Source organism: Salmo trutta, chromosome 29 (genome assembly GCF_901001165.1).
Source record: "Salmo trutta chromosome 29, fSalTru1.1, whole genome shotgun sequence".
Classification (NCBI taxonomy): domain Eukaryota; kingdom Metazoa; phylum Chordata; class Actinopteri; order Salmoniformes; family Salmonidae; genus Salmo; species Salmo trutta.
Window position 1 is genome coordinate 8,738,749 of NC_042985.1, and position 26,500 is coordinate 8,765,248.

Here is a 26,500-nt window from a genome sequence, read left to right on the forward strand (position 1 = left end):
GAGATATGGAGGAAGAGAGAGAAAAGAGAGAGAGATATGGAGGAAGAGAGAGAAAAGAGAGAGAGATATGGAGGAAGAGAGAGAAAAGAGAGAGATAGGGAGAAGAGAGAGAGAGAGAGAGAAAAGAGAGAGAGATATGGAGGAAGAGAGAGAAAAGAGAGAGAGATATGGAGGAAGAGAGAGAAAAGAGAGAGAGATATGGAGGAAGAGAGAGAAAAGAGAGAGAGATATGGAGGAAGAGAGAGAAAAGAGAGAGAGATATGGAGGAAGAGAGAGAAAAGAGAGAGAGATATGGAGGAAGAGAGAGAAAAGAGAGAGAGATATGGAGGAAGAGAGAGAAAAGAGAGAGAGATATGAGAAGAGAGAGAAAAGAGAGAGAGATATGGAGGAAGAGAGAGAAAAGAGAGAGAGATATGGAGAGAGAGAGAAAAGAGAGAGAGATATGGAGGGAGAGAGAAAAGAGAGAGAGATATGGAGGAAGAGAGAGAAAAGAGAGAGATATGGAGGAAGAGAGAGAAAAGAGAGAGAGATATGGAGGGAGAGAGAAAAGAGAGAGATATGGAGGAAGAGAGAGAAAAGAGAGAGATATGGAGGGAGAGAGAGAAAGAGAGAGAGATATGGAGGGAGAGAGAAAAGAGAGATATGGAGGGAGAGAGAAAAGAGAGATATGGAGGAAGAGAGAGAAAAGAGAGAGAGATATGGAGGAAGAGAGAGAAAAGAGAGAGATATGGAGGGAGAGAGAAAAGAGAGATATGGAGGGAGAGAGAAAAGAGAGAGATATGGAGGAAGAGAGAGAAAAGAGCGAGATACGGAGGCAGAGAAAGAAAAGAGCGAGATATGGAGGGAGATAGAGAGAGAAAGAGATATGGAGGAGATAGAGAGAGAAAAGAGAGATATGGAGGGAGATAGAGAAGAAAGAGATATGAGGGAGATAGAGAGAGAAAAGAGATATGGAGAGAGAAGAAAAGAGAGATATGGAGGGAGAGAGAAAAGAGAGAATATGGAGGGAGAGAGAGAAAGAGAGATTATGGAGGGAGAGAGAGAAAGAGAGAGATATGGAGGGAGAGAGAGAAAAGATAGAGATATGAGGGAAGAGAGAAAAGAGAGATATAGAGGAGAGAGAAAGAGAGAGATATGGAGGGAGAGAGAGAAAAGAGAGATATAGAGGGAGAGAGAGAAAAGAGAGAGATATGGAGAGAGAGAGAGAAAAGGAAGAGATATGGGAGGGAGAGAGAGAAAAGGAGAGAATAGGGGAGGCGAGAGAGGAGAAAAGAGAGGAGATATGGAGGGTGAGAGAGAGAAAAGAGAGATAGAGGGAGAGAGAGAAAAGAGAAGAGAGTTGGAGGGAGGAGGAAAGAGAAAAGAAAATGAGATTAGGGAGGGAGAGAGAGAAAGGGTGAGGGAGGGAGAGAGAGAAAAGAGAGAGATAGAGGGAGAGAGAGAAAAGAGAGAGATATGGAGGGAGGGAAGAAGAAAAGAGAGAGATATGGAGGAAAGGAAAGAAAAAGAGAGATAATGGAGGGGAGAGAGAGAAAGAGAGATATAGAGGGAAGGAGAGAAAGAGAGATATGGAGGGAGAGAGAGAAAAGAAGAGAGAGATATGGGAGGGAGAGAGAAGAAAGAGAGATATGGAGGGAGAGAGAGAGAAAAGAGAGAGATATGGAGGGAGAGAGAGAAAAGAGAGATATAGAGGGAGAGAGAGAAAAGAGAGATATGGAGGGAGAGAGAGAAAAGAGAGAGAGATATGGAGGGAGAGAGAGAAAAGAGAGATATGGAGGGAGAGAGAGAAGAGAGAGAGAGCATGACTGGGTTCAGACTGTGTGGTCCAGATGACCGTGATGAGAGGCATTCTTCTCCTATGACAGGGTAAAATAGAGGGGTTTCCAAACCACATGAGCAAGGGCTTTGGACCCAAATGTGACCAGCATCACTGCTCATATAAGCTGTTTATTAAACTCTGTCCATGCCACAACCGGCAGATAGAGAATCTGACCAGACAATCAACAAAGTAATTATTCTACCACAGTTCCAGTACAGACTGCCACAGTCCCAGTGCAGACTGCCACAGTCCCAGTGCAGACTGCCACAGTCCCAGTGCAGACTGCCACAGTCCCAGTGCACTCCAGTCCTGTTACAGACCACTTTAGATCGGTTCAGTCCAGTTCACTACAGTTCATTACAAACCACGACAGATTGGTCTAGTCCAGTTTAAGTCCAGTTCACTACAGACCACAATGATTCAGTCCAGTCATGTCAAGTTTAAAGTCCAGTCCATGTTAGACCACTAAAGTAACACTACAGTCAACAGCGCCAGTCCACATGAGTCCAGAACCAGTACCTGGGTCCGGGTCTCTCCTGTGCCATGTGGTCAGGAAGGCCAGCTTCCTGGTTTTGGGTCCCTCCTCAGTCCTGAAACAAAACAGTTCCAACTTCCATCACATTCATGCATTCTTGGTTGTATTTTTTATTGTTTACCATGTCAGCTGAAAAGTGCTTATCTAGGATCAGTTTTTCCTTTGAGATTATAATGAATAAGATTAGGGGCCTGAATAAAGATAGGGCGGACCTGATCCTAGATCGTGAGTTCTACTCTGAGACGCTTGATGCATACAGCCCCAGGTTCCATTATGGTGGTTTGCCCCTTCCCCCAAGGCCAACCCCTTCCCCCAAGTCCTACCCCTTCCCCCAAGTCCTACCCCTTCCCCAAGGTCTACCCCTTCCCCCAAGTCCAACCCCTTCCCCCAAGTCCTACCCCTTCCCCCAAGTCCTACCCCTTCCCCCAAGGTCTACCCCTTCCCCCAAGGTCTACCCCTTCCCCCAAGTCCTACCCCTTCCCCCAAGGTCTACCCCTTCCCCCAAGTCCTACCCCTTCCCCCAAGGCCTACCCCTTCCCCCAAGTCCTACCCCTTCCCCAAGGTCTACCCCTTCCCCCAAGGCCAACCCCTTCCCCCAAGGCCAACCCCTTCCCCCAAGGTCTACCTCTTCCCCAAGGCCAACCCCTTCCCCCAAGGCCAACCCCTTCCCCCAAGGCCTACCCCTTCCCCCAAGTCCTACCCCTTCCCCCAAGGCCTACCCCTTCCCCCAAGGCCAACCCCTTCCCCCAAGGCCTACCCCTTCCCCCAAGGCCTACCCCTTCCCCCAAGGCCTACCCCTTCCCCCAAGGCCTACCCCTTCCCCCAAGGCCAACCCCTTCCCCCAAGGCCTACCCCTTCCCCCAAGGCCTACCCCTTCCCCCAAGGCCAACCCCCTTCCCCCAAGGCCAACCCCTTCCCCCAAGGCCTACCCCTTCCCCCAAGGCCAACCCCTTCCCCCAAGGCCAACCCCTTCCCCCAAGGCCAACCCCTTCCCCCAAGGCCTACCCCTTCCCCCAAGGCCTACCTCTACCATATTACTTTCATTAATCCATAGTACCCAAAGTTGCTAACACCAAAACGTTATGGACTAGGGTAAGGAGGAATCTAGGGTTAAAAATGGAACCAGCCTTGAAGTGAGTGGAAAATATTAAGAGTAAGAGGTTAAGGCCATGTCCAGAAACAACTCCTAGACCCTAGACCCTTAGACCCTGTCCAGAAACAACTACAAGTCCCTAGACACTTAGACACCGTCCAGAAACAACTCCTAACCCCTAGACACTTAAACCCCGTCCAGAAACAACTCCTGACCCTTAGACCCTGTCCAGAAACAACTCCTAGCCCCTAGACCCTTAGACCCTGTCCAGAAACAACTACAAGTCCCTAGACACTTAGACACCATCCAGAAACAACTCCTAGCCCCTAGACACATAGACACCGTCCAGAAACAACTCCTAGCCCCTAGACACTTAGACCCTGTCCAGAAACAACTCCTAGCCCCTAGACCCTTAGACCCTGTCCAGAAACAACTACAAGTCCCTAGACACTTAGACACCATCCAGAAACAACTCCTAGCCCCTAGACACATAGACACCGTCCAGAAACAACTCCTAGCCCCTAGACACTTAGACCCTGTCCAGAAACAACTCCTAGCCCCTAGACCCTTAGACCCTGTCCAGAAACAACTCCTAGCCCCTAGACCCTTAGACCCTGTCCAGAAACAACTACTAGCCCCTAGACCCTGTCCAGAAACAACTCCTAGCCCTTAGACCCTGTCCAGAAACAACTCCTGGCCCTTAGACCCTGTCCAGAAACAACTCCTAGCCCCTAGACACTTGTAGATCTGAAAGAACTGGAAAGGTTTAAGCAATAAGGTGAAACTCTGACTTAGCATGTCAAAGGGAAAGGTGGAGCTTCTAACATAGTGCTTATTCCAGAGAGAGGTATATAGAGAGAACAGGGCTAGTGTCCACTCCTTGGACTCAGTATCTAGCACCTTCAGATCTACACAAGTTTATAGGGGCTAGTAGTTGTTTCTGGACGTGGCCTAAGTGTGAGTGGTAAGATGTATGACCTTTCACCTACTTGCCCAGCTGGTTCCTGGAGAGGTCAAGGGTTCTGAGCAGAGAGCATTTCCACTTGTTGGATGCCGGGAGAGTGGAGATCTGATTCCTACACAGTCTGAGAGAGACCAGGGCCTGATGAAGAGAATGAACGGGAGAGGGAGAGAGAGAAAGATAGGGAGAGAAAGGGTGAGGGAGGGAAAGAGGGAGAAAGAGACAGTATCACCAAAGCATGGCCTGTGTTCATGACAACTTAATTCACATCTAGTGTCCCTGCTTCCCTGTCTACCGTTGACGTCACTCTTTCTTTTCACTCTCTTACTCTTCTGTTTCTCTTCCTCTATTCTATTCCAGTGAAACACCACAAATGCCATTATAATCAACAATCTTGCACTACTCATTCCTTTACAAACATTCGGAAAATTGCTTCATAAAGCCCATAGCATTCCTGAGGTAAATTAAACATTCCATCGTTCTCCTCGGAATTGAGGAACCTAAATTAAACTTAACATCCGTTTCCATTCATTATTACTGTTACACTAATATCTTTAAAACCTAATCAAGCGTACCGTGATTCATCCTACTAATGCTGAGAACAAGTTTGACGTTTTACGTATTCTTAACCAATTGTTTTTTTTTTTGTTAGTTTCTTTGCAACTTATTTTTTTACTTATTTTGTACATAATGTTGCTGCTACCATCTTTTATGACCGAAAATAACTTCTAGACATCAGAACTGCGATTACTCACCACACACTGGCAGAATCTTTTTTTTCCTTTAACAAGTCGAGCCCGACGTGAATGACATACTGCTTTCCCGGGAACAGGCCCAGATCCCCGTCATTTGCGTGAAGAGAAGGCAGAGAAAAAGGGGCCGGAGGGCGGGCTGCCTTCTGAGAATTTGTAGGCGATCGACTAAACCCCCACTTCCTTCCATTCTGCTAGCAATCTTTGGAAAATAAATGGATGACCTATGTGGAAGATTAAACTACCAACGGGACATTCAAAACTGTAATATCTTATGTTTCACGGAGTCGTGGCTGAATGACGACATTATCAAAATACAGCTGGCTGGTTATACGCTGTATCGGCAGGATAGAGCAGCGGCGTCTGGTAAGACAAGGGGCAGCGGACGATGTATTTTTGTAAATAGCTGGTGTACGATATCTAAAAAAGTCTCAAGGTTTTGCTCGCCTGAGGTAGAGTATCTCATGATAAGCTGTAGATCACACTATCTATCTAGAGAGGTTTCATCTGTATTTTTCGTAGCTGTCTACATACCACCACAGACTGATGCTGGCACTTAGACTGCACTGAATGAGCTGCATTCCGCCATAAGCAAACAGGAAAACGCTCATCCAGAGGTGGCGCTCCTAGTAGCCGGGGACTTTAATGCAGGGAAACTTAAATCCATTTTACCAAAATTCTGTTAAATGTTAAATATGCAACCAGAGGGGGAAAAAACTCTGGACCACGTTTAGCCCACACACAGAGGTGCATACAAAGCTCTCCCACACCCTCCATTTGGTAAATCTGACCATAATTCTATCCTCCTGATTCCTGCTTACAAGCAAAAATTAAAGCAGGAAGCACCAGTGACTCGATCAATAAAAAAGTGGTCAGATGAGTACACCACATCAGTTATTGGCGTTATCAATAAGTGCATCGATGACGTCGTCCCCACAGTGACCATACGTACATACCCCAACCAGAAGCCATGGATTACAGGCAACATTCGCACTGAGCTAAAGGCTAGAGCTGCCGCTTTCAAGGTGAGGGACTCTAAGCTCATAAGAAATACCACTATGCCCCCCGACAAACCATCAAACAGGCAAAGCTTCAATACAGGACTAAGATCGAATCGTACTACACCGGCTCTGACGCTCATGAGGTGTGGCAGGACTTGCAAACCATTACAGACTAAAAAAGGAAGCACAGCCGAGAGCAGCCCAGTGACAGAAGCCTACCAGACGAGCTACACTACTTCTATGCTCGCTTCAAGGCAAATAACACTGAAACATGCATGAGAGCACCAGCTGTTATGGAAGACTGTGTGATCACATTCTCTGCAGCAGATTTGAGTAAGACCTTTAAACAGGTCAACATTCACAAGGCCGCAGGATTACAAGGACATGTACTGCGAGCATGCACTGACCAACTGGCAAGTGTCTTCACAGACATTTTCAACCTCTCCCTGTCCGAGTCTGTAATACCAACATGTTTTAAGCAGACCACCATAGTCCCTGTGCCCAAGAACACTAAGGTAACCTGCCTAAATGACTACCGACCCGTAGGGCTCACGTCTGTAGCCATGAAGTGCTTTGAAAGGCTGGTCATGGCTCAGATTCTATTGTGTTATTAACTGTACATTTGTTTATCCCATGTGTAACTCTGTGTTGTTGTTTTTGTCGCACTGCTTTGCTTTATCTTGGCCAGGTTGCAGTTGTAAATGAGAACTTGTTCTCAACTGGCCTACCTGGTTAAATAAAGGTCAAGTAAAAAAAAATAAACATCAACTCCATTATCCCAGAAACCCTAGACCCACTCCAACTCGCATACCGCCCCAACAGATCCACAGATGATACAATCTCTATTGCACTTCACACTACCCTTTCCCACCTGGACAAAAGGAACACCTATGTGAGAATGCTATTCATTGACTACAGCTCAGCGTTCAACACCACAGTGCCCTCAAAGCTCATCAATAAGCTAAGAACCCTGAGACTAAATACCTCCCTCTGCAACTGGATCCTTGACTTCCTGACGGGCCGCCCCCAGTTGGTAAGGGTAGGTACCAACACATCCGCCACGCTGATCCTCAACACGGGCCCCTCAGGGGTGCGTGCTCAGTTCCCTCCTGTACTCCCTGTTCACTCATGACTGCAGTGGTAGGCCTGATCACCGACAACAACGATGAGACAACCTATAGGGAGGAGGTCAGAGACCTGGCCGTGTGGTGCCAGGACAACAACCTCTCCCTCAACGTGATCAATACAAAGGAGATGATTGTGAACTACAAAAAAAGAGGATCGATCACGCCCCCATTCTCATCGACAGAGCAGTAGTGGAGCAGGTTGAGAGCGTCAAGTTCCTTGGTGTCCACATCACCAACAAACTAACATGGCCCAAGCACACCAAGACAGTTGTGAAAAGGGCACAACAAAACCTGTTCCCCCTAAAGAGACAAACAAATTTGGCATGGGTCATGAGATCCTCAAAAGGTTCCACAGCTGCACCATCAAGAGCATCCTGACTGGTTGCATCACTGCCTGGTATGGCAACTTCTCGGCCTCCAACCGCAAGGCACTACAGAGGGTAGTGCGTACGGCCCAGTACATCACTGGGGCTAAGCTTCCTGCCATCCAGGGCCTATACCAGGCGGTGTCAGAGGGAGGCCCTAAAAATAGTCAAAGACTCCAGCCACCCTAGTCATAGACTGTTCTCTCTGCTATCACACAGCAAGCGGTACCAGAGTGCCAAGTCTAGGTCCAAGAGGCTTCTAAACAGCTTCTACCCCCAAGCCATAAGACTCCTGAACATCTAATCAAACGGTCACCCAGACTATTTGCATTGCCCCCCCTTTTACACCACTGATATTGTTATAAACTATGCATAGTCACTTTAATAACTCTACCTACATGTACATATTACCTCAACTAACCGGTGCCCCCGCACATTGACTCTGTACCATACCCCCCCGTATATAGTCTCGCTATTGTTTTTACTGCTGCTCTTTAATTACTTTTTACTTTTATTTCTTTTTCCTATTTTTTTTAACTGCATTGTTGGTTAGGGTCTCGTAAGTAAGCATTTCACTGTAAGGTCTAGACCTGTTGTATTCGGCGCATGTGACTAATAAAATTTGATTTGATTTTGATTTGAATCATTGTTTCAGTTGGGGTTCACTGACTGCAGAGAAGTACAGCAGTGCCACCTTGAGGTCATTGGGTAAACTACAGGTTTAATACAGAAATAATCTTCTGAGTGGTTACTTAAAAAAGTTCAATATGCAGAAATCCCTCTGCCATTTCCTCATTGCTAAAATTCTAATAGTTTGCCTAATTTCAGTTTATGTGACAAAAAAATCAAATACAGAAAATCATTGTACCATCTAAACTGCTGTGAAATATATTTTCAATAACCCAAAATATTGTATTTTAAGGTATTTGAAGCTGATGTACAAAACCAAAAGTATAAGACACAAAAACTAAACTTAAAAATGGGAAGCATAGCAAGAGCATACATAGAACTGATCTACTGCGTCGTAGACTTGCTTTAAATGAGTGAGATCTATAAAGCACATTTCTATGTGAATTTGGTCTTGTCGCCCAAATACAGTAAAGCTTATGGAGGTTTAGGGAGGTTTATTTAGGTTAGACCCATCAAGTCAACAAATCCAATGCTTCTAGCCAGGCCCAAACGGAATCAGCCATGAACCACCATGTAGGAAACACTGCTCCCAGTGTTGTTAAGCTGCTTTGGCCTAGGCTTTAGCTCAGCATTGTTGGGGTTTGAGTGCAACTCAAAACCCTGTTAGTCCACTGAGCTGAAGCCTAGGCCACACAATGCTAGTGCTACCCATCCTTACCTCCAGCTCGAATATATAGGAGGGCAGCTCCTTGATGACGTTGTCCGAGAAATCCACCTCCTGCAGCTGAGTTCTCCAGAAGATGGAGATGGTATTGGGAAGACTCTCGATGGCGTTGGATGAGGCTCGACAGTGCTTCTACAGAGGGGGGAAACACCAATCAATGACTCACATCATCCAGAAGATGTTTCAAAACCATCACTCAAGTTCTCTGAATACAAGAGGGCAAAGGAGGTAGTGAAGCTTCGCTGAGAGGAGTCTGTATGATTTAAAAGACATGACCACTTTCCATTTCAATACCTAGTACCTTCTTGCCTCTACACCGACAATGGTCACAAATCTATACGGACTGGATAGGTGTAAGCAACTAGTGTGATGGTTCTACCCAGCTCTCCATTGGAGCTTCCACCATATTCCTTTCACCAATCCAGTCCTTTCAGAACTGAACATTTAGAAGGGGATAGGAGATACAGGAAGGTGCTAGGGATCCAAAAGGAACCAGGCCCTAGTTTCTTCCTACCAGGGGAACCATAGAGATACAATTAACAGATATATTTGAGAAGAACACTAAACAGGGTAGGATCTAAAGGAAGGTGCTAGGGTTCCAAATGGAACAAGACCGTAGTGTCTAGTGTAGTGTCTGCCTACCAGAGGGCAGGCCCAGGGGTCAGGGAAGCTGGTGAGTCTGTTCCGGCAGACTTTCAGGGTAGTGAGGGATTTGAAAGAGTGAAGAACGGCAGAGGGAAGACTGGTCAGACAGTTGTCAGACACATCCAGCTCCTCCAGCTTACGCAGACCTATCCAGTTAGTACCTGAGGAGGAGCAGAAGAGGGCAATCAATCAATTCATTCATCAATCTTCATTTGTAGAAACAAGGTAGCAATACAATGTACTTCACATGAACAAATAAAGACAAAATAGAAAGCAGAGAAAAACTATTTGAGATCAGAATAAAATCCTAAGAGCCCTTCTAAGAACATACTGATATACATTTGTGGCAAAGAGCAAAGAGCACTCTGACATGCGGTGGATCATACCATTAGGAATGTCAAACAGGGAGGTGAGCTTGTTCTTAGCAGCAGAGAGCCTCTGGACTCTTGTGAGATGGAGCAGTCCGGACGGCAGGCTGGTCAACTCATTCTGAGACAGATTCACCTGGCGAAGTCTACAGTAGGACAGGAGCAGAGAACGAACACACACGTCAGGATTAAGTGAGATGGTGAGGCTAACAATACAACAGAGATCTGCAGAGCAGCAGACTACAGATATTACAAACACAGAGTGGACAAAACATTAAGAACTCTTTCCATGACATAGACTGACCAGGTGAAACCAGGTGAAAGATATGGTCCCTTATTGATCCATTTCAAATAAGTGTAGATGAATGGGAGGAGACAGATTAAAGAAGGATTTTTAAGCCTTGAGACAATTGAGAGATGGATTGTGTATGTGTGCCATTCAGAGTGTGACTGGGCAAGACATAACATGTAAGTGCCTTTGAACAGGGTATGGTAGTAGGTGCCAGGCACACTGGTTTGTGTCAAGAACTGCAATGCTTCTGGGTATTTCATGCTCAACAGTTTCCCATGCGTATCAAGAATGGTCCACCACCCAAAGGACATCCAACGTGACACAACTGTGGAAAGCATTGGAGACGACATGGGCCAGCATCCCTGTGAAATGTTTTCGACACCTTGTAGAGTCCATCCCCCAACGAATTGAAGCTGTTCTGAGGGCAAAAGGGAGGGTGCAACTCCATATTAGGAAGGTGTTCCTAATGTTTGGTATAGTTAGTGTAAATGTGTGTGTACACTGTACACACTGCAGTGGATCTGTTTAACTAGAAGTCCCCACAAGAATAGTAAACAAACAAAACGTTAACCAACTGGGGACATTTTGTTAGTCAAATGCTATTTCTAGGGTGTTTAAGGTTAAGTTTAGGTTTAGGGTTAGCAGCTAGGTTAAGGGTTAAGTTTAGGTTTTCAGGTTAAGGAAAATAGTATTTTCAATGGGACTGAATTGTGTGTTCCCACAAGGGGGTTGTGTGTGTGTGTGTGTGTGTGTGTGTGTGTGTGTGTGTGTGTGTGTGTGTGTGTGTGTGTGTGTGTGTGTGTGTGTGTGTGCGCGCTAGGGCTGGCTAATATATGAAACCTCTCGCTTCCCCTCTGTTTACACACACAGGCCAAGCCCCTCCCCCTGCCACTCACAACAACAAAGACTAAATATCACTTCTTCTCTGACAAGCGGTTTCAACTCGCTATTTGTGTTTGAGGTTTGGTCCAACAGAATGGGTTGTATGGACACTGAAACACATTGAGACATTATATTACTGTAATGGAGGAGACGTTAACCTGGAGACTGAAACACATTGAGACATTATTTTACTGTAATGGAGGAGACGTTAACCTGGACACTGAAACACATTGAGACATTATTTTACTGTAATGGAGGAGACGTTAACCTGGACACTGAAACACATTGAGACATTATTTTACTGTAATGGAGGAGACGTTAACCTGGAGACTGAAACACATTGAGACATTATATTACTGTAATGGAGGAGACGTTAACCTGGAGACTGAAACACATTGAGACATTATATTACTGTAATGGAGGAGACGTTAACCTGGAGACTGAAACACATTGAGACATTATATTACTGTAATGGAGGAGACGTTAACCTGGAGACTGAAACACATTGAGACATTATTTTACTGTAATGGAGGAGACGTTAACCTGGACACTGAAACACATTGAGACATTATATTACTGTAATGGAGGAGACGTTAACCTGGAGACTGAAACACATTGAGACATTATTTTACTGTAATGGAGGAGACGTTAACCTGGAGACTGAAACACATTGAGACATTATTTTACTGTAATGGAGGAGGCGTTAACCTGGAGACTGAAACACATTGAGACATTATATTACTGTAATGGAGGAGACGTTAACCTGGACACTGAAACACATTGAGACATTATATTACTGTAATGGAGGAGACGTTAACCTGGAGACTGAAACACATTGAGACATTATATTACTGTAATGGAGGAGACGTTAACCTGGACACTGAAACACATTGAGACATTATATTACTGTAATGGAGGAGATGTTAACCTGGAGACTGAAACACATTGAGGCATTATATTACTGTAATGGAGGAGACGTTAACCTGGACACTGAAACACATTGAGACATTATATTACTGTAATGGAGGAGACGTTAACCTGGAGACTGAAACACATTGAGACATTATATTACTGTAATGGAGGAGACGTTAACCTGGACACTGAAACACATTGAGACATTATATTACTGTAATGGAGGAGGCGTTAACCTGGAGACTGAAACACATTGAGACATTATATTACTGTAATGGAGGAGACGTTAACCTTTCTAACCATACCCTGTTTATGTCTCAACTACTCAGATTGAGAGCGGAACAGACACTAGTAAAACGAGAGTATCGATAAACATTGATTCTGGAAATGTAATGCTCAGTTTGTTGCGCGCAGCATTGCGGTACCACGTACCGCTAGCAGTATACTAGCTGCCTAGTTTGTGTTTTATAAATGTGCAATAAGCATAAAACACAATTATTTAAGGAATTGGCAACTCGTTCACATTCTGAGAAAGAAGGTAGGACACTTGATTTCAACATCTGAACAAAGTGGACAGGCTAGCATGCTGTTCAAACAGTTGGAGATGGACAGAAGGGTATGTTCATTACAGTTCAACTGTTCTCCATTGTTAGCTAGCAAATAGATCCAAGTTGGCTAAACTTGAAATATGAATATTAGCTGGCTAGAACGTGGGCTTGTGCTTGGGAGTTTGTTTATGAGACCGGTGTTAATTATCTAGAATGCCTGCTACAACAAGTTAGTCATTATTACTGAATGTGCATAATGCATGGTTCTGGTTAAATCTGTAACGAAAAGGTCATTTTCATACAGACTTGAAAGCCAGATCAGTGATTATTGCAAAAAAGCAGTTTAAACTATTTTGATAAAATAATGAAATGATTAGTCGTATGGTTGTGTAAGGCTTATAATTAGCCTAGGTCTAATTTCACAAACCCTGAAGTATTAGATTATTGCTGACTGCAGTGTATTTGACCTTTAAATCCTATAACAAAGCTTATATAGAGAAAATATGTTTAACCTGATATGGATAGGGGGCAGTATTTTCACGGCCGGATGAAAAAACATACCCGATTTAAACTGGTTACTACTCTTGCCCAGAAACGAGAATATGCATATTATTAGTAGAGTTGGATAGGAAACACTCTGAAGTTTCTAAAACTGTTTGAATGGTGTCTGTGAGTATAACAGAACTCATATGGCAGGCAAAAACCTGAGATAAAATCTACCAGGAAGTGTAGGATCTGAGAAATGTAGTTCTTCTTTCAAGTCCCTTTCGAAACTACAGTATCTGTCCTGTTACGTTGCACTTTCTAAGGCTTCCATTTGCTGTCTAAAGCCTTCAGAAATTGGATTGAGCCTTCTCCTGTCTCTGGGCAGAGTATAGGAGTTCAGTTACTGAGTGGTCTGCCTGAGGACAAAGAGATTGGATATGCGCGTTACCGCGAGCATGCTGTTTTTTCTTTTCCTCCTTGAATGAATACACTATTGTCCGGTTGGAATATTATCGCAATTTTATGTAAAAAATACCATAAAAATTGATTTTAAACAGCGTTTGACATGCTTCTAAGTACGGTAATGGAACATTTTGACTTTTTGTGTCTTGAATTGCGCTCTCGCGTTACCTTTTGGATAGTGAGCTGAACGCACAAACAAAACGGAGGTATTTGGACATAAATATGGATTATTTCGAACAAAAACATCATTTCTTGTGGAAGTAGCAGTCCTGGGAGTGCATTCTGACGAAGATCAGCAAAGGTAATACAATATTTCTAATACTAATTCTGAGTTTAGTTTGCCCTGAACGTGGCGGGTCTGAATAGCTCACCGTGATGGCGAGCTATGTACTCAGAATATTGAAAAATGTGCTTTTGCCGAAAAGCTATTTTAAAATCTGACACAGCGATTGCATAAAGGAGTTCTGTATCTATAATTCTTAAAATAATTGTTATGTATTTTGTCAACGTTTATGATGAGTATTTTTGTAAATTCACCGGAAGTTTTTGGTGGGAATACATTTTCTGAACATCACGCACCAATGTAAAAAGCTGTTTTTGGATATAAATATGAACTTGATTGAACAAACCATACATGTCTTGTATAACAATGTCCTAGGGGTGTCATCTGATGAAGATCAAAGGTTAGTGCTTCATTTAGATGTGTTTTGGGTTTTATTGACATATATGCTTGCTTGGAAAATGGCTGTGTGGTTATTTTGGTCTATGTACTCTCCTAACTTAATCTAATGTTGTGCTTTCGCTGTAAAGCCTTTTTGAAATCGGACGACGTGGTTGGATTGAGGAGAGGTTTATCTTTCAAATGGTGTAAAATAGTCGTATGTTTGAAAAATTGAAATTATTGGATTTTTGAGGTTTTTGTATTTCGCGCCATGCGATCCCATTGGCTGTTGGCTAGGGGTTCCGCTCTAGCGGAACGCCTAGATGTAAGAGGTTATTAAAAGATATCATGAATCATCCACAAGTTTGAAAAATATCTAGATATGGAGCAGATGGAGCAAATGATCACCTGGAGCAGATGATCTCCTGTGAGCTCTGTGCTGTGTGCAGCTCTTTGAACAGGTTGTTGGAGAGGTCTAGGGTCCGGAGCTGTATGAGCCCCCAGGGAACCACGGAGGGCAGGGAGCTGAGGCTGTTACAGGACAGGTCCAGGTGGGAGATACGGGACGACACATCCATGAACCAGTCCAGCTCCAACCACGGCAGCTTCAGACCTGACCAACGGCCACATAGTAGCTAGAGGGGGAGAGAGGAAACAACATGTTGGCTGACGTTTTTATGGTGCACAACACACACACACACACACACACACACACACACACACACACACACACACACACACACACAGCACCTGGCCTGACCAACACACTGGGTAAAACATAACACATTCACAGAGAGAAAAATACGTACATACATACATACATACATACATACATACATACATACATACATACATACATACATACATACATACATACATACATACATACATACATACATACACAAACGCAGGCAAACGCAGACATACACAAACAAACGCAGACACACACACAAATACACACACAGACACAAATACACACACACCTCCCCTCAGTTACCTTTTCTCCCGCTGGTTCTGTGTGTGTGTCTGCTTCTTCTACCAGTCGTTGTTCAACGAGCAGTCTGCTGAAGGCTGGATAATCCATCAGGGTGTATGAGGACAGCCCAGCGCCATTCTGCAGCAGGAATCTAGCTATCTCCTCATTACCTACAGAGAACACAGTTAGATATCCGGACGTTCTGAACAGACCCCTGGTCTAAGATAACAGGAAGCGCTCCTCATTTCTCCACCAATATGCCCAGAGTAAGCTGAAGTTGCTCATAGACACTGATTTTGAGTGAGTTTTGCATTTCCCCCTCTAATGGTTAAGCGTTGGGGAAGCTGATCCTATATCATAAAGCCAGAATAAGGAAGTGAGTTGGATTGGAGACACAGTAGAGTTGGAGGAAATCCCCGTCTGCTGTTTTCAGCCTGACAACACACCACAGTAGGAATGTCTAACTCTAACATTTGGTCCAAAGTGATTAATATGTAAGCGTACATCAAATCTAATCAACTTCTATTGGTCGCATACACATATTTAGCAGATGTTATTGCGGGTGTAGCAAAATGCTGTTGTTCCTAGCTCCAACAGTGCAGTAATATCTAATAATGCTGGTGTTCCTAGCTCCAACAGTGCAGTAATATCTAATAATGCTGGTGTTCCTAGCTCCAACAGTGCAGTAATATCTAATAATGCTGGTGTTCCTAGCTCCAACAGTGCAGTAATATCTAATAATGCTGGTGTTCCTAGCTCCAACAGTGCAGTAATATCTAATAATGCTGGTGTTCCTAGCTCCAACAGTGCAGTAATATCTAATAATGCTGGTGTTCCTAGCTCCAACAGTGCAGTAATATCTAATAATGCTGGTGTTCCTAGCTCCAACAGTGCAGTAATATCTAATAATGCTGGTGTTCCTAGCTCCAACAGTGCAGTAATATCTAATAATGCTGGTGTTCCTAGCTCCAACAGTGCAGTAATATCTAACAATGCTGGTGTTCCTAGCTCCAACAGTGCAGTAATATCTAACAATGCTGGTGTTCCTAGCTCCAACAGTGCAGTAATATCTAACAATGCTGGTGTTCCTAGCTCCAACAGTGCAGTAATATCTAATAATGCTGGTGTTCCTAGCTCCAACAGTGCAGTAATATCTAATAATGCTGGTGTTCCTAGCTCCAACAGTGCAGTAATATCTAATAATGCTGGTGTTCCTAGCTCCAACAGTGCAGTAATATCTAATAATGCTGGTGTTCCTAGCTCCAACAGTGCAGTAATATCTAATAATGCTGGTGTTCCTAGCTCCAACAGTGCAGTAATATCTAATAATGCTGGTGTTCCTAGCTCCAACAGTGCAGTAATATCTAATAATGCTGGTGTTCCTAGCTCCAACAGTGCAGTAATATCTAATAATGCTGGTGTTCCTAGCTCCAACAGTGCAGTAATATCTAATAATGCTGGTGTTCCTAGCTCCAACAGTGCAGTAATATCTAATAATGCGAGAACAAATTTTTACAAAAAATAAAAACGCAAGATACAGTGCAAGCTTCTATACTTCACTGTGTTCTCTACTTTTGTGTGAGGCATGTGTGTGTGTGGCTTATGTGTGAGGTATTTGAGGGCTGTGTTCATTTGTGTGTGTATGTATATACACACTATCGTTCAAAAGTTTGGGATCACTTAGAAATGTCGCCTCTTCACTGTTGACGTTGAGACTGGTGTTTTGTGGGTACTATTTAATGAAGCTGCCAGTTGAGGCCTTGTGATGCGTCTGTTTCTCAAACTAGACACTCTAATGTACTTGTCCTCTTTCTCAATTTTGCACCGGGGCCTCCCACTACTCTTTCTATTCTGGTTAGAGCCTGTTTGCGTGAAGGGAGTAGTACACAGTGTTGTACGAGATCTTCAGTTTCTTGGCAATTTCTCGCATGGAATAGCATTCATTTCTCAGAACAAGAATAGACTGACGAGTTTCAGAAGAAAGTTCTTTGTTTCTGGCCATTTTGAGCCTGTAATCGAACCCACAAATGCTGATGCTCCAGATACTCAACTAGTCTAAAGGACAGTTTTATTGCTTCTTTAATAAGCACAACACTTTTCAGCTGTGCTAACATAATTGCAAAGGGTTTTCTAATGATCAAATACTTTTAAAATGATAAACTTGGATTAGCTAGCACAATGTGCCATTGGAACACAGGAGTGATGGTTGCTGATAATGGGCTTCTGTACGCCTATGTAGATATTCCATAAAAAATCTGCCGTTTCCAGCTACAATAGTCATTTACAACACTAACACTGTCTACACAGTATTTCTAATACATTTTATGTAATTTTAATGGACAAATTGATTTTTTTATGTTATTCTGTCTCTCACTGTTGAAATAAACCTACCATTGAAATTATAGACTGATCATTTCTTTGTCAGTGGGCAAACGTACAAAATCAGCAGGGGATCAAATACTTTTCCCCCCCACTGTACACTGTGTATCTTGCTGTCTACCTGCGCGTGCAGCAGCGTAGAGAGGCAGCCCCGTGATGACAGCAAACTCCTCCTGGTGGATGGCACAGTCCTCAGCGTCGGCATGGTAATCCTGCACCAACATTCTAACCACCTCCAGGTGACCCTGTTGGCACGCCGACACCAACATCCAGTTCAGCAGATCTCTGTGGACACACGGACCTGAGAGAGACAAGCAATCTGTTAATCATCTACTAACTAAGATTACCAGACAGACAGACAGACAGACAGACAGACAGACAGACAGACAGACAGACAGACAGACAGACAGACAGACAGACAGACAGAGACAGAGACAGACACAGACGAACACTTTCAAAACAATACCTGCAATCTGTTACTATCTATTAACTACTACAACTACACAAACACAGGTGGAAAATGTCACACACACACACACACACACACACACACACACACACACAGCATTGTCACCTGGTACTGAGTCGAGCAGCTCTCTGACCAGGCTGACATGTCCATAGTGTGCAGCCAGGATGGCTGGGTTTCCCTCCGACGGCTCCAGGGGCAGGGGCACACGGGCCTCATGGAGGAGGTAACTCACGCTCTCCGCATCACCATGCTGGGTGGCCACACACAGGAGACGCAGCTGAGGAATGGACGGGAATAGGACAAGTTAGTATATTAGCAGATAGTCAAGTTTTGTTCAAGTCCACCTCTCCACCTCTACCATAGGCTCCACCTTAGCTGATCTGTAGCCAACTCTTCATTCACTGTCATGCTATACAGTTAGGAGCAGGGGGATATTTAATTCCAATCACAGTCAATCCAGGAAGTACACTGAAATTCCAATTCTCTTCAATGTATTTCAATGAGGAACATTTGGAATTGGAATTTGGTGTAGTTTCTGAATTGATTGGAATTGAAATGGAATTTACCCCAACCCTGGTTGGGAGCATTCAAAAGTTACCATGTACTGCAGCCAGTGTTGCCAATTTAGCAACTTTGTCGCTATATTTAGCTAGTGTTCGGATCCCTCCAGCTACCTTTTGGGAAGTTTTGACACCAAGGGTTACTATGGTTTTGATAGCATTTAGTGACTTTTCCCACTCAATTCTGCCGCAAATTGGTGCTGTGATGTCGTCGCAGCAATGGCAAAATGTCATCTAGTGACAAATCAAGGAAGTAATAGCCATTCTCACTGAAAATTTGTTGGCAATACTGACTGCAGCCAGGTAAAAACATGAGCATCAAAGTTGATGTAATGGCACCATCAGGTGGGCAATCAACGACGTATGACCAATAGATGAGTTAGCCACAGCACATCCAGTATGGAACGAGGCGACCAATAGGTGAGTTAGCCACAGCACATCCAGTATGGAACGAGGCGACCAATAGGTGAGTTAGCCACAGCACATCCAGTATGGAACGAGGCGACCAATAGGTGAGTTAGCCACAGCACATCCAGTATGGAACGAGGCGACCAATAGGTGAGTTAGCCACAGCACATCTAGTATGGAACGAGGCTACCTCTACAACACCTGGATAAGGTGTTAGTGCTTGGCTGAAATAGAATTAGGAATGTCCCCACCTAAAGAAAAGATATTGGTTGACCGAAAGTTGTTTGTTCTTTTGACCAATCGATTTGTCAAAATTTTAAGCCTGTATTTTTCCATTTATAGACACACCCTACATGTTTTAATAAAATCAACTATATGCATTGAGCTTGTCTGATGCTTTAAGCTTACGGTTTGATGAAATAAGAAATGCCTCAAGAGGGCACCAGAGATCTAGATAACCAGAAGACCTTAACCTGACCCAACTATTCTCCTCCCGCTCCTGCTGGCTTTCGCAGATTATGCCGTTACTCTCCTGAAGTTGCCGGTAATAGGCTGCAGGAGGACTCGGCAACCTTTCTTATGTGGAATGCCGATTTATCTTACCATTTCTACCGATCTGCGTGCCAGTTATGTTTTTCATAAACACATTTTCGTGAAACAGTTTCATTTAATTTATAATATCTTCATATCTCAAAATCATTGTTATGTGGTTAATCAAAATTCTATCCAAAAGAAAATGATAAACCTAAAAAGTAACTTCTATTGCCATTGCCAACTATGTAAAAATAGCCTACATAAAGCCAAACAGTACCAGCACACAAAATGAGTACCGGAACCTATTTCAGTCCAAGTTAAGCACTGATAAAATGTAATCATGTAGGCCTATTTTATGACGTTTCCACTGGATCAGAGCAAGACATTTTTCCCTTTCACGCTGAGTGGTTATCGAAAGGGAGAGAGCTGGAAAGATTTTTCAAATACATTAAGGAACTATTGTAATTCTCAATTAATATAAAAACAGACTTTGTTTGCTTGCTGTTTAAGGTGAAGAAAACTTTACTTTGAGAAGCTCCACAGGTCATTCGTGGTGGTGCGTTAAGCCAATCAGAAATACTATCACATCCCCAAATGGGCACATTTATATACATTTGTGCACAGGCCAGGTTGCCTATAGGCCTACTTCTATGCGTGCGCATCCTTACTCAACATTGACAGGAGCGCTCCAAACAAAAGACAATGACTAAATTGACAAAACGTGTAAATGGAATGAAATAAACCAAAACTTGTTTCTCATAAGTGTAGCACAGGTTGTGCACTCTGAAAACAATGTGTCCACTCCAACAATGAGAACTGGAAGACTGGAATAATAATATCGAATGCATTAACAGAAATGACCATAACTAAAGTAACAAACATTGTAGATGAGACATTATATGAATTCGGGTCAATGTACTACTGGTGATATGTAAATGAAGAAGTGATAAACTAACAAACGCAAACAATTCACACAATGAATTTATGAAACAATGAATGTGCGCACAAATTGGCAAGAGAGAGCGCATTCTGTAGAGATTTGATTTGATTCTCTTTTAGTCCCCATTTGGACTAATCTTCCAAGAGTCCTTAAATATTAAAATACAATTTATATACGAACACATTTTCACATATAACACACTATTACAAACATACATAATATACTAACGTAATAAACCAATAAATAATCAATGTAAAAATATGGATTCTTCATCTACTGTAATCCCACAACATTTCTGTGTATTAAATTTAAATTGTTTTAAAATAATGTTTAAATTTATATATTGAAAGGTTTCTGGTTTGCTCAGTTAATTCATTCCATTTCTTTATTGCTCTAAATCGAAATGTTCTTTTGCCTATTTCTCTTTTCTGTCTGGATAACGCATAGTTGGTGGACAATCTATTCCTAGTATTTACGGAATGTCTGTCTCTTATCAACTGATTACCGTTGTGAATTGTACTTTGCCGTTTTAAATGATGTATATTATGAAATAAAATAAGCATGTTTTTTTCAATTATCTTGTCGATTGATGACCAACCAAGAACATTGCGTATGACTGCAACAGAAAAACCATATCTCCACCGTAAAACAATCCTTGCTGCTTTGTTCTGTGCAATCTGCAGCCTCCTAACTTCACTTGATGATGCATTTCCCCAGACCACAGAACAGTAGTTCACTTGACTCTCAATTAAAGCTTGTGTTATTTGCTTAAGAATTTTTCCTGGTAAATATTTAGCTATCCTTCTGATTATACATGCTGTTTTAATAATTTTTTTACATAGATTAGTTATTTGAGATGACCATGATAAGCAGTTGTCTAGCTGCACTCCTAATAGTTTGGTTTCTGCCACTTCTTCAATTTGTACTCCTCCCATACTTAATTGTATCCCATGCTGTTTTGGCCTTTTCCTAGTGGAACAGACCAACATAACTTTGGTTCTTGGTGTTTAAAACAAGTTTATTCTGGCAAACCCACTCCCTAATATTCTCCAAATCTCCTTGTAAAGCTTGCTGTACCTGTTGAACCGATTGTCCTGCTGCATAAATTGTAGTATCATCTGCAAATATAGTAGCTTGAGTTTCAGCTAGGGCATAGGAAAGGTTGTTGGTATATATTAAATAAAGAAGTGGCCCAAGGCAGCTGCCCTGCGGTATTCCACAGTTTAAAGCATGAGGGGAAGAAAATGAACCATTGATATAGGTGGACTGTTTCCTGTCAGTTAGATATGACTGTACCCAATGCAATGCTACCTCCTTAAAACCATAATGCATTAATTTTGTCAAAATTATCTCATGATCCACTAAATCAAATGCTGCGCTGAAATCTAAAAATAGTACCCCCACAAACTTGCCATTATCCAGAGCATTGAGCCACTGGTCAGTCATGTCAACCAATGCAGTGGTAGTGGAATGATTTTTGCAATAAGCATGCTGATTGGCTGTAATCAGATCATTATTTTCCATGTACTCCAATATTTGTCTACTCACAATACCCTCCAATATCTTACTGAGTGTAGGGAGTAGACTAATTGGTCGACTATTGGCAGGAGTAGCGGGTTCTTTGCAGTCTTTTGGAATAGGACAAAGTTTAGCATGCTTCCATACATTTGCAAACATCCCCTTTTCCAGTGACCAATTAAATATGTATCTCAGTGGAACTGCAATCTGGAGAGCAGCACAGCGAAGCAAAAAATTGTCCATAAGATCATAACCTGTAGATTTCCCATCAGGTAATGACTTCAAAAGGTTTAACACCTCCTCCACTGACACCGTTTGCAGACTAAAAGAGCAGATCTTGTTGCTCATAATATGATCATCAATCCATTGGACAATAGCTTGTTTGGAAGAATGTATGTTTACATTGTTGCTCAGTAAATTAATTTTCTTTGTGAAAAAATCTGCAAAATGATTGGCAATATCAACTGGTTTTGTTATTATTCTCCCGTCAACCTCCACACTAGATGGGCATGATGAGATAGATGTACCAAGTAAACCCTTAACTGTATTCCATACCTTTTTAGAATCATTTTTACAATCAATAAAAGCATTGTTGAAAAATAACTTTTTTTTCCCTTCGATTCAATTTAACTGCATAATTACGCAATGTTCTATAATTCTGTTAATCAATTTCTGATTTTGATTTGGCTGCTAAGACTTTTAACATATTTCTTTGAGAAAAAGCCTCACCCAGTTCATCATCAATCCATGGAGATGGACGAGCACCAACTGTACTCTTTCTTACTGGGGCATGATTGTCCATAACCTCAGTGAGCAAATCAATAAAACATTCTGTAGCGTGATTTAAATCATCCTCTAGATAAATCAGCTCCCAGGGTACAGCAGCCAAATCATTTAGAAATAGCTCATAATTAAATGTTTTAAAATTTCTCTTGACCACAATCCTAGGGTTTTTTTTTGGAACCTTGGTGTTCATGGTTATGGTCACAATATTATGGTCTGTCCAGCCCACTGGCATTGATCTGGCTTTTGCGATGGTATATTACAGAAAATCAGATCAATGCATGTGTCTGAACGATGACCCAACTTAATTGATGATCTAGTAGTATCATTAACCATTTGTTTCAAACCACAGTTCTCGGCATATCTCATCAATTTTGTTCTATTCGAATTATTGTGATCCTTCCAATTTATATTAAAATCACCCAAGATAAATACATCTCTGTTGCTATCTGTGGCCTTGTCAAACCCAGTGCATAAGTCATCCATGTATTCGTTATAGTTGAAGTTGTCATAATACACTACAACATACAAACTAAAATTTGAACATTAAATTAAAAAAGCCAGGGAGTTACTCTAGAGTCCCGATACAATTGCCCGTTGATATAAAGTTTATCCATCACCATGGAGACTCGTTGATTCTGGCAACGTTTTTCCTTCATGATGGGATATAGTTTTTTTCTCCTTTCATTGATCTCGGTGGGGAAGTGATCATTCATTCCAAAATCAGTGTTTCTGAGTTTCTGCCCATGTTCTTCGTCATTTCCTTTTGCTTAATTTTGTCAAAACATGCAATAATAGCCCGTGGCCTATTTCCAGAGGCCTTACCTATTCTATGGACTCTGGAGAAAGTGACATCACGCACAACATCAGTGGGCAGTTTTAGTTGAGTTGACATAAAATCTCGGACTGTGTCCTCACAGCCTCTGCTGTTGTCATTCTCCGGTATTCCAGAAAATATGAGATTGTCCCGCATTGATCGACACTGTACATCAAGCAAGGTTTCTTTAAGTTGGTTGTTCTCCCTTTGCACCACCTCCACCTTGCTATGAATAGAGTCTACAGTATCTTTCAGCTCCGTGTTCTCTTTCCTTAGATCATCAATCTGACGTTGGCTAAATTCTAGACTAGCACATAATGCATTGATGTCCTCTCGTAATATATCCAAGATATCAAGTTTGGCAAGCCTTTCATTGATGGATTTTAACAAGTCAACATCCATATCTGTAAACCTCTCCCCACTCGCCCTCTTACTAGGGGATGGTTTGGTTCCATCGTTGATACCAATTGTCCAACCTGATTTTGGTTTGTTTTGTTGATTGGGTTGGTTGTCCTTAACAATGCTTGAGTCCTCCGAAGCTAGCGACATGTTTATAAGAGTTCGTAAGTATCTCTCGTCAATGAAGTGCATTGTGCATCTGGGCGCTGCATTGGCCATGCAGCATTTACGGTGAAACGGCCTCAGCAGAAGTCAGGGCATTCATACTTCTTGCGCATCGTGGAGCAGTGCAGAGCTGTTGTCAAGGAAGTGAGTTTGTGTTTTCTACAGGATGTATCCCCCTCCACCTACTGTCAACCAATCATGTCAGTGCGGAGCGACACAGAACACACCGCATTGTTACAACATTTGGAAAGCGCATGGCGACGCGGTATGGTGCTTGATTTGGCCTTTGCATGCCTCTGGAGGCGCCGCAATTGCGTCACACCCTCCATATAGAGCCACCGGCCACATTTGTCGGATCAAGCAAAAACTGACAAATAAATGTACATTTCAGAGTTATAAAAATAAAAATGCTATTTTCAGGGAACAAGTAATGGGTTAACAACTTACAGCTGTTCTGCAGCAATGGAAGTAAATTAAGCATTGAATGTTGATGCTAACAATTCCTATAGTCGTCCCAACTTTTGTTGATTACTTACAAACCCTCTGTCTGCATAAAAGCAGTGTTGGAACAGACTGTGTTACTACACCCTCTTAAGCATTATTTGGACAGTATTGTACTGCAGGAAGTAGTATATTGATATCATAATGGCGAGAAAAAGGCAATTAACAAAGGAAGACAGATAGACCAGTATTACCCTTAAAAGTGCAGGTCTTTCCTAGAAAAGAAAGAAAGCCTAGGTGTCAGTCAGTAGTTTCCTACACCATCAAAAGGCTCTTGGAAACTGGAGGAAACTCAGACAGGAAGAGGTCTGGCAGACACAAAGCCACAACAGAATCAGAAGAAAGGTTTCTGAGAGTCAACAGCTTGCGTGATAGGCTGCTCACAGGACAACAGCTTCAAGCGGTCTGTGAAGGGAGTAGTACACAGCGTTGTATGAGCTCTCCAGTTTCTTGGCAATTTCTCACATGGAATAGCCTTCATTTCTCAGAACAAGAATAGGCTGACGAGTTTCAAAAGAAAGTTATTGGTTTCTGGCCATTTTGAGCCTGTAATCAAACCCACAAATGCTGACACTCCAGATACTCAACTAGTCTAAAGAAGGACAGTTTTATTATTTATTTTCTAATGATCAATTAGCCTTTTAAAATAATAAACTTGGATTAGCTAACACAATGTGCCATTGGAACACAGGAGTGATGGTTGCTGATAATGGGCCTCTGTACACCTAACATTAACAATGTCTACACTGTATTTCTGATAAATGTTATGTTAATGGACAAAAAAAATGTGCTTTTCTCAAACACGTTACTGCTTGACTAAAACAATCTCAGGCCGATCAACAACCTAATGACCAAACAATTGACCAGTCGACTAATAGAATACTGTGCTCACTGACTGTTGTTCTCTAGGACCAGAGTTGGACCTGGTCTCTGTTCTCATTCCACAGAAACCACAGACAGTTCCAATGCTGAACTTTATGATTGTATTGTAGGCAAGCACTGGATGGCAGTGTAACTGTTTGAAGTATTGACATATATTAATTGTATTGACCGACTGAATACTTTTTGGGTTCCTTTGGGCACCATGCAGTCTACACACTGTTGTGTTGCCCTACTTCTTACATAAAGGCTTTTTAAGCACTGGAGAGAGTTGCCAAGCTGCTTTCAAGCACACAGACCTCGTTCATCTATAATTCCTGTTTACCACTGGCCGACATGTTGTGAGGAAGCCTAAAAGTAGCAGTATGAATCAAGCGTCGGGGTATTTTAGGGTACAAGAACAGAAGCCATGTAAATAAAATAAAAAACAGTTCTCCTTTTTCAATCTGACACACAATTGTTTTATAGGCATGTATGCATTTTACATTATCTCCAGTCAACCTGTATAACCAGTTCTCAGGAACATGGCAGTAACTGGGTCTCCATATCTCCAGTCAACCTGTATTACCAGTTCTCAGGAACATGGCAGTAACTGGGTCTCCATATCTCCAGTCAACCTGTATTACCAGTTCTCAGGAACATGGCAGTAACTGGGTCTCCATATCTCCAGTCAACCTGTATTACCAGTTCTCAGGAACATGGCAGTAACTGGGTCTCCATATCTCCAGTCAACCTGTATTACCAGTTCTCAGGAGCATGGCAGTAACTGGGTCTCCATATCTCCAGTCAACCTGTATTACCAGTTCTCAGGAGCATGGCAGTAACTGGGTCTCCATATCTCCAGTCAACCTGTATTACCAGTTCTCAGGAGCATGGCAGTAACTGGGTCTCCATATCTCCAGTCAACCT

At 42.6% G+C, this 26,500-nt stretch overlaps 1 protein-coding gene across 3 annotated transcripts in view; it reads right to left on the bottom strand.

Moving 5' to 3' along the window:
- The window catches only part of LOC115166860 (leucine-rich repeat serine/threonine-protein kinase 1), a 133,299-nt gene that overhangs the window by 74,174 nt on the left and 32,625 nt on the right, over positions 1-26,500 (bottom strand). For all 3 annotated transcript variants that reach the window (XM_029720749.1, XM_029720748.1, XM_029720747.1), the window contains exons 4-12: positions 18,193-18,364; positions 17,740-17,919; positions 15,261-15,409; positions 14,672-14,898; positions 10,039-10,166; positions 9,650-9,813; positions 9,002-9,139; positions 4,437-4,549; positions 2,339-2,409 (exon numbers count right to left, since the gene is read on the bottom strand). In XM_029720749.1, the coding sequence (XP_029576609.1) occupies positions 2,339-2,409; positions 4,437-4,549; positions 9,002-9,139; positions 9,650-9,813; positions 10,039-10,166; positions 14,672-14,898; positions 15,261-15,409; positions 17,740-17,919; positions 18,193-18,364 (1,342 nt within the window). The remainder of the gene's footprint in view (positions 1-2,338; positions 2,410-4,436; positions 4,550-9,001; positions 9,140-9,649; positions 9,814-10,038; positions 10,167-14,671; positions 14,899-15,260; positions 15,410-17,739; positions 17,920-18,192; positions 18,365-26,500) is intronic.